Here is a 13,969-nt window from a genome sequence, read left to right on the forward strand (position 1 = left end):
CCCCTAGTCGCCACACTCCTGTTCGGGTACACTGTGGGAGATTTTAGCACGGCCAATGCACCCTAACCAGCACGTCTTTCAGACTGAGAGGGGAAACCGGAGCACCCGGAGGAAACCCACGCAGACACGGGGGCGAACGTGCAGATTCCGCACAGACAGTGACCCAAGCCGGGAATCGAACCCGGGTCTCTGGCACTGTGAGGCAGCAGTGCTAACCACTGTGCCACGCCCCCAGATGTGCAGGTTAGGTGGATTGACCATGCCAAATTGCCCCCTTAGTCTCTCAAGATGTATGGGTTAGTGGGATAAATACATGGGTTTATGGGGATAGCACCTGGGTAAAGTTAAAGTTTATTTATTAGGAAAAGTCGGCTTACATTCACACTGCAATGAAGTTACTGTGAAAATCCCCTAGTCGCCACACTCCGCCACTGAGGGAGAATTTAACACGGCCAATCCACCTAACCAGCACGTCTTTCGGACTGTGGGAGGAAACCGGAGCACCCGGATATCAGAGGGACGTTTTTTACACAGAGGGTGGTGGGGGCCTGGAATGCGCTGCCAAGTAGGGTGGTGGAGGCAGACACGCTGGCATCGTTTAAGACTTACCTGGATGGTCACATGAGCATTCTGGGAATGGAGGGATACAAACGAATGGTCTAGTTGGACCAATGAGCGGCGCAGGCTTGGAGGGCCGAAGGGCCTGTTTCCTGTGCTGTACTGTTCTTTGTTCACCCAGAGGAAACCCACGCAGACACGGGGAGAACGTGCAGACTCCACACAGACCGTGACCCAAGCCGGGAATCGAACCCGGGTCCCTGGCACTGTGAGGCAACAGCGCTAACCCACTGTGCCACGCCCCCAGATGTGCAGGTTATGTGGATTGGCCATGCTAAATTGTCCCCGAGTGTCCCAAGATATATAGATTAGCGGGGTAAATATGTGGGGTTACGGGGCTAGGGCCTGGGTAAGGGAGTTGGTGCTGACCCAATGGGCTGAATGGCCTCCTTCTGCCCCGTCGGGATTCTATGATTTCACGCCAGGTGGTGAGCAGCAGCGAGACGCTGGTTTAATCGTGTCGTGCTGTCCGAGACGCACTGTACTCCCTCTCTTTCTCTCTCTCTTTCCAGGTGTGACACTGCTGTGGGTAAAGAGTCCGGAGCTGCCAAAGTCAGTAAGAATTTTACCTCACCTCCGTTAAACACAGCCCCTCTGAAAACCTCACAGAAACACTTACGCAGCCTCAAGTAGTCTTTCAGCAACTTTTTAGTCTCTGTCCTGAAATTGTCCTTGAGGCAGTGTGATCGGGTAACTAAGCCGAACGCCTATCAGTTTGGGCTCACCTCACCCCGAAACCGTTCCATTTCGATGAGTTCCAAAAGCGTTCCCTCTTTCCCCCCCCCCTTTCCCCAAATTGTGCTAAAATTCAACTTGCCAAAGCGACGGGCCTTGACAGTTCTAACATTTTCTCTCTCCTGTGATATTGTGAATGCTATAACCATACTGCGGATGTATTTTATATGGGTTTGTTAGAATTTGTTACAGGTTTTTCTTTTACATTATCCACTTTGCCAGCTGTCGTCTGTTTGTGGAGATGACCACTTCCACTGGATACAATTTTTCGCTCAACCTTTAACTTGACATGTCACACTTTCCATTCATTTTTGCTATGTCAACTGTCACGATGCCGTTTCTAGCCACCAGGGGCACTGTGGAGTGAGTTTCGGAAGTGTTTCTCCACTCTGTGTCAGCCATCTTGTATATTTAAGGGGAGGTGATGGCCTTAGTGGTCTTATCGCCAGACTATTAATCCAGAAACTCAGCTCTGGGGACCCGGGTTCGAATCCCGCCATGGTAAATGGCGCAATTTGAATTCAGTAAAAAATTATCTGGAGTTAAGAATCTACTGATGACCATGAAACCATTGTCGGAAAAACCCATCTGGTTCACTAATGTCCTTTAGGGAAGGAAATCTGCCGTCCTTACCTGGTCTGGCCTACATGTGACTCCAGAACCACAGCAATGTGGTTGACTCTCAACTGCCCTCAGGTAACTAGGGATGGGCAATAAATGCTGGCCCAGCCAGCGACGCCCGTGTCCCACGAATGTATAAAAAAAAAGAGATGCTTGTATATAGAATCATCGAATCCATAAGGGCAGAAGGAGGCCATTCAGCCCATCGAGTCTGCACCCACCACAATCCCAGCCAGGCCCTATCCCCGTAACCCCATGTATTTACCCTGCTAATCACCCTGACACTAAGGGGCAATTTAGCATGGCCAATCCACCTAACCTGCAGATGTTTGGACTGTGGGAGGAAACCCACACGGGGAGAACGTGCAGACTCCGCACAGACAGTGACCCGAGGCCGGAATCGAACCCAGGTCCCCGGCGCTGTGAGGCAGCAGTGCTAACCGCTGTGCCACCGTGCCGCCAAAAATGCCAGCTAAACATGAGCATCAGTAGAGTTTTAACTGACTGGACCACGGTGCCAGAACGCAACATGCATTAGTCCTATTCTGATAAACTTTACTCCTAAATTAGGTGTTTCCCAGCATCACACTGGCCTGGAATCCCTCCCGCCCCCCGGTCCCGTCTCCTCTCCCCCCCCGCCCGCCCCGTGTCCCATTGTCAGTCAGTGCTGGCTGAACAATGGGTGGGCACCACTTTCAGATACCACCCAGCAGTCACTGCACCCAGTGTATCTCTGCTCACCACGGAGTGGCTCCTGTGCACGCATGTGACCAGCAAGCCGAGAGTTCAGCTTCCACGGTCGAGCAGCCCCCCCCCCCCACACCGCCTGCCTCGCGTATGAGGAAGTGCTTCGAGCAGCTTGCCAGGAAGGGGCCAAATCTGTTTGGGTGGCACCCCCACGAGGAGTTAACACCATCCAGGGAGAAGGAAGGGAGCAGGGTGAGAATCATAGTATCAGCATAAAATCCTTACAGTGCTGGAGGAGGCCATTCGGCCCCTCGCGTCTGCACCGACTCTCCCAACAAGAGTATCCCACCCAGGTCCGATAAGAATCCAAGAGTTGATTGGAATAGAAGCAGGAGGAGGCCATTCGGCCCTTCAAGTCTGCTCTGCCGTTCATCTTGATCACGGCTGATCATCGAATTCAATATCCTGATTCCCCCCTTTCCCCCCCATATCCCTCGATCCCTTTAGCCCCAAGACCGATATCTAACTTCTTCTTGAAATCACACAACGTTTTGGCCTCAACTACTTTCTGTAGGAGTGAATTCCACACATTCACCACCCTCTGGGTGAAGACATTTCTCCTCACCTCAGTTCTAAAAGGTTTACCCCTTATCCTCAAACTGTGACCCCTAGTTCTGGACTCCCCCCACCATCGGGAACATTCTTTCTGAATCTACCCTGTCTAACCCTGCTAGAATTTTATAAGTTTCTACGAGATCCCCTCTCACTCTTCTAAACTCCAGTGAATATAATCCTAACCGACTTAGTCTCTCCTCATATGACAGACCTGCCGCCCCAGGAATCAGCCTGGTAAACCTTCGCTGCACTCCCTCTATGGCAAGGACATCCTTCCTCAGATTGTCGGAGCAGTTTTTCGAATATTCTGAGGGATTAGAACAGTAAAAAGGCAGGGTGGAGCACAAACTTTCAGCCTGCTGTGATTCCCCGTGCCAAGTTCAGCCTTCGGAGAGGACAGGGCATTTACACGTTCACTTTGACCATGTATCGGGTAGACCAGACGTCAGCCCTGCGCTCCGAAAAGCAACCACTTTAGAGTATTTTTCACACTCGTCTGTGCTAAGTGAAAACCCCTGCAAATACAGACAGACCCTCCCGGGGAGCCCCTTCAAACATCAACCCCATCCTCGTAACCCCCCCCCCCGTTGTACTTTGTCATACTGTCCAAGGGTCTAGTTCTAGTTCCTACGAATGTATTAAACCAGCCAGAGAGTAACTATGTTGTCAGACACAATTTACCCTCCGCAAAACCACGCTGACTCATAGAGGTTTACAGCATGGAAACAGGCCCTTTGGCCCAACTTGTTCATGCCGCCCTTTTTTTGTTAAACCACTAAACTAGTCCCAATTGCCCGCGTTTGGCCCACATCCCTCTATACCCATTGTACCCATGTAACTGTCTAAATGCTTTTTAAAAGACAAAATTGTACCCGCCTCTTGATATTGTGTTTTGACTTTCCAAATGCCTTGTTATCACTTCCTTAACAATGGATCCTAACAATTTCTCAACAACAGATGTTAAACTAATTGGTCTGTAGTTTCCCACTTTCTGCCTCCCCTACCTTTTTGAATAAGGCTAATAAACATGAGCATTTTTCCAATCCACTGGAACCTTATCCACATCCAGGGAAATATGATAACCAATGGATCCACTATCTCCAACGCCACTTCTTTTAAGACCTTAGGATGTAGGCCATCAGGTTTGGACATTGAGGAGGAGATGGACGGATATTTAATTAGTCATGGGGTTGAAGGGTGATGGAGGACTGGCAGGAAAGTGGAGTTGAGGGCAAGACGAGATCAGCCATGATCGTATTAAATGGCAGAGTGGGCTCGAGGGGCTGAATGGCCTACTCCTGCTCCTCTGTAGCCAAGCGCTTCACAGCTGCCGGACAAACGAACTAACTTTTTAAGTGCAGTCACTGTTCTTGTGCAGGGTGAATGTGACAGAGTTTGTGCGCATTGCAATGAGAAAATAACCAGTGTATGGACGCGAGACCGATGTTAGTCAGGGTACTGTGGGAGCTCCAAGAACAGCACCAAAGGATCTTTTCTGAACTTGCCAATATGGTTTAGATCTCCGCGCAGTGTTGGAAGGAAGTGTCAGCCTCGACGTCAGAATGTCGTAGGTTTGAGTCCCAACCCAAAGACATTTAACCTCAGCTGACCTCCGCTCGCAGGGAGCACTGGGTAACGCATTGAATCGAGGCCCCATCTACCACTCGGTGTACAGGATCCCGTGGCAGGCTCTGGAGGAGGAGCGGGGAGGTTGTCGCCGATGTTCCTGTCACTCCGCTAAGACAGACGATTGTGCCGTGGCCACGCTGCCGTTTGTGGGAGGCCGCTGTCTGCAAGTTGGCTGCCACCATTCTTACCAACACCCCAAATCGAACTTTATTGGCTGTGAAGCATTTTGGAGCTCCGTGGAGTTGTGAAAGGTGCTATATAAATGCAAGTCTCTAAGAACATAAGAAATAGGAGCAGGAGTAGGCCATCTAGCCCCTCGAGCCTGCCCCGCCATTCAATAAGATCATGGCTGATCTGAAGTGGATCAGTTCCACTTACCCGCCTGATCCCTATAACCCCTAATTCCCTTACCGATCAGGAATCCATCTATCCGTGATTTAAACATATTCAACGAGGTAGCCTCCACCACTTCAGTGGGCAGAGAATTCCAGAGATTCACCACCCTCTGAGAGAAGAAGTTCCTCCTCAACTCTGTCCTAAACCAACCCCCCCTTTATTTTGAGGCTGTGCCCTCTAGTTCTAGCTTCCTTTCTAAGTGGAAATTAATATAATAATCTTTAATAATATTTCATAATATCCTTTCTGTAATAGGGTGAGCAGAACTGGATTGTGTACAGTTCTGGTCACCCTATTATAGAAAGGATATTATTAAACCAGAAAGAGTGCAGAAAAGATTTACTAGGATGCTACCGGGACTTGATGGTTTGGGTTATAAGGAGAGGCTGGATTGACTGGGACTTTTTTCTCTGGAGCATAGGAGGCTGAGGGGTGATCTTAGAGGTCTATAAAATAATGAGGGGCACCGATCAGCTCGATAGTCAATATCTTTTCCCGAAGGTAGGGGAGTCTAAAACTAGAGGGCATAGGTTTGAGGGGAGAGATACAAAAGTGTCCAGAGGGGCAATTTTTTCACACAGAGGGTGGTGAGTGCCTGGAACAAGCTGCCAGAGGCAGTAGTTGAGGCGGGTACAATTTTGTCTTTTAAAAAGCGTTTAGACAGTTACATGGGTACGATGGGTATAGAGGGATTTGGGCCAAATGCGGGCAATTGGGAATAGCTTAGGGGTTTTAAAAAAAGGGTAGCATGGACAAGTTGGGCCGAAGGGCCTGTTTCCATGCTGTAAACGTCTGATTCTATTGTGCTCTGAGGTGGGGAAAAACTCGACCTTCTGATTTAGATGCCAGTGCTAACAAGAGTGTCAAGCTTACTAGTGGCTGTAATTATTACAGAAATGACAGCAGCAAGCCTGCAGACTCAGTGGGGGAGGAAATTGGGGGAGCTGAATATTTTGTTATATTGAAGCTGTCCTGAAACTTTCCGCCTGACCCCAAAGGCCCAGGTTGTAAGATGTATTTAATTTCCCCTTGTTCTGTTCTGCCTCTTCTTGTTACTGTTACCTGAGCGAAGCTCACCCCTGTTCACTGCTCCCTAACTGGTGACCTCTTCACATGAGTGGCCTCACTGGGAGAGTTTGGGCTGATCCAGCGTCCCAAGCCTGACAGACAGTGTGCGTTCTGGCAGATTTAAATGACAATTGCTCCCCAAAGGTTAGAATGCCAAACTGGTTGTTTTATCTGTTGGACGTCAGCCTGACTGAGTCTTGGGGAAACTGTCTTAATGTCCAGCAGTAAAATTGCAACAAGGTGCTCACAATTACTCTTCTTGGAAGAATCATAGAATCCCTACAGTGCAGGAGGAGGCCTTTCAGCCCATCGAGCCTGCACTGACAATCCCACCCAGGCCCTATCCCCATAACCCCACATATTTACCCTGCTAATCCCCCTGACACTAAGGGACAATTTAGCATGGCCAATCCACCTAACCCGCACATCTTTGGACACTAAGGGGCAATTTAGTATGGCCAATCCACCTAACCCGCACATCTTTGGACACTAAGGGGCAATTTAGTATGGCCAATCCACCTAACCTGCACATCTTTGGACACTAAGAGGCAATTTAGTATGGCCAATCCACCTAACCCGCACATCTTTGGACACTAAGGGGCAATCTAGCATGGCCAATCCACCTAACCCGCACATCTTTGGACACTAAGGGGCAATCTAGCATGGCCAATCCACCTAACCCGCACATCTCTGGAGTGTGGGAGGAAACCGGAGCACCCGGAGGAAACCCACGCAGACACGGGGAGAACGTGTGGACTCCGCACAGACAGTGACCCAAGGCCGGAATTGAACCCGGGTCCCTGGCGCTGTGAGGCAGCAGTGCTAACCCACTGTGTCATGTTCTTCGGTTGAGATGCCCAGGGGGTAGCATGTGCTAATTACTTGAATGGCTGAAGTATTAAACAGAAGACTTGACCTGGTGCTGGGATGGGCAGTCTCTGCCTCAGTAGTGTGTGTTGTTTTGGTGCTGTGATACAGGGGCTGGATTGGCGCTGCCCTCCAGCGGTGCTTTGTGCCCCGCTTTTCCAACCCTCCCGTACCATGTTGCCGAGAACTGGGAATCCGATTTCTCCTGACGGTATCGAAGCGTTGCTGCATGTATTGTGTGTGAATAAACCCTCATCTTATGGTTGCATTCCTCTAGGTTGCGGAGAAGCCCTAACATGTAAATTGAAATGGTGGCACTGTAAATGTAAGCCCCACTCGGGCTGCGTCGCGGTCTTCCTCCCCCACAGGCCGGCTGGTTCGCTGTCGACAAGGCAGCCAGAGCTTCCAGGACTGAGCACGAGTCCCGTTCTGTGCTGTCCTCGCGAGGTGACGCTGAGGGATTTCATACTGTCTAACCCCAGGGTATATTAGCCCCGAACAAATGTCACCTTTTTCTCTTTCAGCCCAAGCTAACACCACAGGAGAAGCTGAAACTCCGCATGCAGAAGGCGCTGAATAAACAATGTAAGGATATATGTCCTGCTTTCTATATCTTGTCCCTGAGGAATATTTTTTGTCAATTTTCTGCCATTCAAAGTGTGTTGGTGCCAGTAGCAAATCTGTGTTGCATAAATAATAGTAAAGCTCCCTCTACACTGTCCCCGATCAAACACTCCCAGGACAGGTACAGCACGGGGTTAGATACAGAGTAAAGCTCCCTCTACACTGTCCCCCATCAAACACTCCCAGGACAGGTACAGCACGGGGTTAGATACAGAGTAAAGCTCCCTCTACACTGTCCCCCATCAAACACTCCCAGGACAGGTACAGCACGGGGTTAGATACAGAGTAAAGCTCCCTCTACACTGTCCCCCATCAAACACTCCCAGGACAGATACAGCACGGGGTTAGATACAGAGTAAAGCTCCCTCTCCACTGTCCCCATCAAACACTCCCAGAACAGGTACAGCACAGGGTTGGATGCAGAGTAAAGCTCCCTCTACACTGTCCCCCATCAAACACTCCCAGGACAGGTACAGCACGGGGTTAGATACAGAGTAAAGCTCCCTCTACACTGCCCCCATCAAACACTCCCAGGACAGGTACAGCACGGGGTTAGATACAGAGTAAAGCTCCCTCTACACTGTCCCCCATCAAACACTCCCAGGACAGGTGCAACACGGGGTTAGATACAGAGTAAAGCTCCCTCTACACTGTCCCCATCAAACACTCCCAGGACAGGTACAGCACGGGGTTAGATACAGAGTAAAGCTCCCTCTACACTGTCCCCATCAAACACTCCCAGGACAGGTACAGCACGGGGTTAGATACAGAGTAAAGCTCCCTCTCTACTGTCCCCATCAAACACTCCCAGGACAGGTACCGCACGGGGTTAGTTACAGAGCTCTGCAACTTCATTGTTAATATAAACTCACACGGTTGCTTTAACACTGAAATCTACACTGAAACGGCAGTGCAGCAGCGTGTGTCAAACATGTCATCTGTCACGTGTTAACCCGCGGTCCAGCTGCTTGTGCAGGTGGATATTAAAGATCCCATGGCCACTGTTTTGAAGAAGATCAGGGAAGTTTCCCCTGTTCTGGATTATATTTATCCTTCCACCAACATCGCATTATCTCATTGCTTCTTGTGGGATCTTGCTGTGCATGAGATTACACTTCACTGGCTGTTAAGCACTTTGTGACATCCAGTGGCCACAAAGGCTGCCATATAAATGCCGCCCAGCCCACAGATACAAGTTGCCCTCCTGATAGCGCCACCCAAATGACGCTCACGTGACCCTGAATAGGGACGGCCGAGTAACTAACTACGGAGTAACAGGCGTACTCTGTACCCTGCGGTGCCTCCAGTGGGGAGTCTGTGGAACAGCGTGCAGTCCTGATTGGCTGTAGAAGTCTGGAGAGGAGGGAGCCAGCAGATGGGGGACACAGGTCTGAATAGGTTGCGTGGGGGGACGGGAATACTCGGGTCTGCTTCAGACAAACGTGTGAGGAAAAGTAAAATTTCTTTCTTTTTTTTTGTCGCCCAGTTAAAGCTGATAAGAAAGCTGCGCAGGAGAAACAGCTCCAACAAGAACAGGAGCGACAGGTAAGGCATCACCAAGGCTCGGGACACGTGCAGTAACGATGCTGATGAGGGAAGCACTGGAATAAGAGGCCATTCAGCCCCTTTAGTCTATTGCACCCCACTATTCGGTATAGTTCGATTCCAATCAACCTGCCTTAGTTCCATGAAACCCTTAGCTAATCGAGAGAGAACAAAAATTATCAATCACAATCTTGGAAATTTTAAAAGCCCTTCCATTCTGACGAAGGGTCAACCAGATTCGAAACGTTGGCTCTATTCTCTCTCAGGAAGAAGTCTCACAACACCAGGTTAGAGTCCAACAGGTTTATTTGGAATCACGAGCTTTCGGAGCGCTGCTCCTTCATCAGGTGAGTGGGGAGGTAGGTTCAGAAACACGGCGTATATAGACACAGACACAATTACAAGATAATGATAGATTGGCATGTGAAGAATCTAATCATCTTGCAATTGTGCTCGGTCTATATATGCCATGTTTGTGAACCTACCTCTCCACTCACCTGGTGAAGGAGCAGCGCTCCGAAAGCTCGTGACTCCAAATGAACCTGTTGGACGCTAACCTGGTGTTGTGAGACTTCTTACTGAGAGAGAATAGAGCCAACGTTTCGAATCTGGTTGACCCATCGTCAGAGCGGAAGAGCTCCGAAAGCTCGTGATTCCAAATGAACCTGTTGGACTTTAACCTGGTGGTTGTGAGACTTCTTACTGAGTCCACCCCTGTCCAACGCCGGCATCTCCACATCTATTCTCTCTCCACAGACCGGCTGAGATTTTCCAGCATTTTCCATTTTTGCTTGAAAATTATAGTTGATCTTCCGCCTCCCGCTTTTCCGGACGGTGACTTCCCGGTTTCCGTTTCGGTTTGTGTGGATTAGCGCCTGGCGCCAATGTCGCCGTGCGCTCCCTCTGCTGGATTCACCAACCGCAGCAAACAGCGTCTGGCGTATTGGGCTGGATTTAATCCCATGGTGGTTTTAAACGCAGTGCTTCGCTCGTCCCAGGGGTGAAAGGTTTGACGTATGAGGAGCGTTAGAGGACTCTGGGTCTGCACTCGATGGAGTTTAGAAGGATGAGGGGGGGGGAATGGGCGGCACGGTAGCACAGTGGTTAGCACTGCTGCTTCACTGCGCCGGGGACCCGGGTTCAATTCCCGGCTAGGGTCATTGTCTGTGTGGAGTTTGCACGTTCTCCCCGTGTCTGCGTGCGTTTCCTCCGAGTGCTCTGGTTTCCTCTCTTAGTCCAAAGATGTGTGGGTTAGGTGGATTGGCCGTGTTAAATTGCCCCTTAGTGTCAGGGGGACGAGTTAGGGTAAATGCATGGGGTTATGGGAATAGGGCCTGGGTGGGATTGTTGTTGGTGCCAACTCGATGGGCCAAATGGCCTCCTTCTGCACTGTAGGGATTCCATGATTCTATCTCATTGAAACTTACAGAATGCTAAAAGGCCTGGATAGAGTGGACGTGGGGAAGATGTTCCCATTAGTCGGAGAGACTGGGATCCGAGGGCACAGCCTCAGAGTAAAGGGACGACCCTTTAGAACCGAGATGAGGAGGAATTTCCTCAGCCAGAGGGTGGTGAATCTGTGGAATTCATTGCCACAGAGGAGCCAGGTCATTGAGTGTGTTTAAGACAGAGATAGGTTCTTCATTGGTAAGGGGATCAAAGGTTACGGGGAAGAGGCGGGAGAATGGGGTTGAGAAACTTATCACCCATGGTCGAATGACGAAACAGATGCGATGGGCCGAATGGCCCCATTTTGCTCCAGTGTCTTGTGGTCCCTTCAACCTTTCTCAACAGTGGCAGCACAAGCCAAGCTGATGTAACCTGTTCTTGTGATTCAACCCTTTAAGCCATTGTATTCTAGCGAGAGGATTTGAGTATCGGGATAGAGATGTTTTGCTGCAATTGTACAGGGCGTTGGTGAGGCCACACCTGGAGTATTGTGTGCAGTTTTAGTCTCCTTATCTGAGGAAGGATGTCCTTGCTATAGAGGGAGCACAGCGAAGGTTTACCAGGCTGATTCCTGGGATGGCAGGTCTGTCATATGAGGAGAGACTAAGTCGGTTAGGATTGTATTCACTGGAGTTTAGAAGAGTGAGAGAGGAATCTCATAGAAACTTATAAAATTCTAACAGGGTTAGACAGGGTGGATTCAGAAAGAATGTTCCCGATGGTGGGGGGAGTCCAGAACTAGGGGTCATAGTTTGAGGATAAGGGGTCAACCTTTTAGAACTGAGGTGAGGAGAAATGTCTTCACCCAGACGGTGGTGAATGTGTGGAATTCACTCCCACAGAAAGTAGCTGAGGCCAAAACGTTGTGTGATTTCAAGAAGAAATTAGATATAGCTCTTGGGGCTAAAGGGATATGAGGGGGGAAGGGGGATATTGAATTTGATGGTCAGCCATGATCAAAATGAGCGGTGGAGCAGACTCAATGGGCCGAAGGGCCTATCCTGACTCTAGTTCCTATTAATCTGCGATGGAGTTCCTTCCGAAAGCGTTGCCTGTTTTCCTGAGATGCGGTGCCCAGAGCTGAACGCAGACAGGTCAGGCGAAGGCTCTTTAAAGACTGAAAGGAAGCAAACATTCCATTAGGCATCTTGGTTTACTTGATTGGCTGGTATTTAAAGGGTTGTGTCTTTTTCATTTCATCCCATGTGGGTAGCGCTTAGTCTAGATCAGGGTCCCCGTCCCCCCCGCGTCGCTGTGCAGCTGTGCCTCATGGGGGAATCTCATAATATTTAAATTCCTGTTCCCATTCATTCCCGCTTACCTTATCTGTAGGGAGATTGCAGAATGCTGTGGGGCAGCGGGATGAGGGCATCAAAGATCAAAGAAAAGTACAGCACAGGAACAGGCCCTTCGGCCCTCCAGGTCTGTACCAATCATGATGCCTGAACTAAACGTAGAGAAAAAACCTTCTATCCTTACTCGGTCCGTATTCCTCTGTTCTCTCCCTACTCGTGTGCCCGTCCAGATGCCTCTGGCAGCGGGTTTCAGGCACCCATCACTCTCTGGAAAAACTTCCCCCGCATACCTCCCTTAAACTTGCCCCCTCTCACCTTGAACCCGTGCCACCCCCCCCTTGTAGTTGACACTTCCACCCTGGGAAAAGTATCCTTCGAGGCGAATCCTAAAAGATCAGCAAGTACAGGAAGGAAGCAGAGGGAATGTTGGACTTTAGTGCCATGTTGGACCTGTTCTGCTGGACCATGTTGTAGAATCATAGAATCCCCCACAGTGCCGAAAGAGGCCATTTGGCCCACCGACAACAATCCCACCCTATCCCCCCGTAACCCCACGCGTTTACCCTGCTCATCCCCCTAACACTAAGGGGCAATTTAGCACGGCCAATCCACCTAACCCGCACACCTTTCGGACTGTGGGAGGAAACCGGAGCACCCGGAGGAAACCCACGCAGACACGGGGGAGAACGTGCCAACTCCACGCAACCCAAGCCTGGAATTGAACCCGAGTCCCTCGCGCTGTGAGGCAGCGGTGCTAACCACCGTGCTCTTAAATAGCCCAGCAATCCGCTCGGTCCAAGGGCTGAGGCGATCGGGAAATAGGGGAACAAACCCTGGCCCAGCCCAGAACCCACATCAGCATTTAAGGAAAAAAAAAAGATGATTGAGTAGGTAGCAGGGTCGGCTGGGGTGAGTGGGGAGATCGAGGGGGATATTGTGTGTGGCAGCCAGAGACAAGGGGGCTGGTAGATCACAAGCGGAGGGTGGGGTGAGAAGGGGAGAGGAAGTCGAGGGGAACCGGAAAACAAAGACAAGAAGAAGACGCAAGGTGGGACTGGCGGATTTGTGCCGTGCTCGGTGGGGACAACCCTTGTGACACTGAGGAAAGTGTCAAGTGATTCATTCGGAAAGACGGAGGCTCACTTCGATTGAGCTCCACGTGTCAGACTTGTCACCAGCTCCCTCTCTCCGGGGGCTGCCGGACTGACTGACAGCTCTTTTCAACACCAGATGATTTGTTGCCAGAGTTGGAAAAGTGTAGCGGTGAGCAGAGATTGGCTAGGCTGCAGATATTTTTCTTGGAGCGAAGAAGGCTGAGGGGGTGATGACTTGACGGAGGTGTGCCAAGTGACGAGGGGAAGAGATAGAGTGGACAGGATCAAGTTGTTTCCCTTGGCGGAGAATTCTAGAACCAGGGCGGCACAGTGGGTTAGCACTGCTGCCTCACAGCGCCAGGGGACCTGGGTTCGATTCCCGGCTCGTGTCACTGTCTGTGCGGAGTCTGCACTTTCTCCCCGTGTCTGCGTAGGTTTCCTCCCACAGTCTGAAAGATGTGCTGGTTGAGGGTACATTGGCCGTGCTAAATTCTCCCTCAGTGTACCCGAACAGGCGCCGGAGTGTGGCGACTAGGGGATTTTCACAGTAACTTCATTGCCATGTTAATGTAAGCCTTACTTGTGACACTAATAAATAAATAACAGGATAAATATAGATTTGAGGTAAGTGGCAGGCGGTGTAGAGGGAAAATGAAGAAGTAGTTTTTTACGCAGAGGGTGTTGGGTGTCTGGAATTCGCTGCCAAGTTGGTGGTGGAAGCAGAGA

The 13,969-nt window shown here is 50.3% G+C and overlaps 1 protein-coding gene across 1 annotated transcript in view; it reads left to right on the forward strand.

Moving 5' to 3' along the window:
- Nucleotides 1-12,300, forward strand: part of clasrp (CLK4-associating serine/arginine rich protein) — a 56,879-nt gene extending 44,579 nt beyond the window's left edge. The window contains exons 16-19 of the mRNA XM_078241085.1: nucleotides 1,131-1,170; nucleotides 7,761-7,821; nucleotides 9,347-9,405; nucleotides 12,187-12,300. Coding sequence (XP_078097211.1) covers nucleotides 1,131-1,170; nucleotides 7,761-7,821; nucleotides 9,347-9,405; nucleotides 12,187-12,300 — 274 coding nt within the window. The remainder of the gene's footprint in view (nucleotides 1-1,130; nucleotides 1,171-7,760; nucleotides 7,822-9,346; nucleotides 9,406-12,186) is intronic.
- Nucleotides 12,301-13,969: the final 1,669 nt, after the last annotated feature.

Source organism: Mustelus asterias, chromosome 24 (assembly GCF_964213995.1).
Source record: "Mustelus asterias chromosome 24, sMusAst1.hap1.1, whole genome shotgun sequence".
Taxonomy (NCBI): domain Eukaryota; kingdom Metazoa; phylum Chordata; class Chondrichthyes; order Carcharhiniformes; family Triakidae; genus Mustelus; species Mustelus asterias.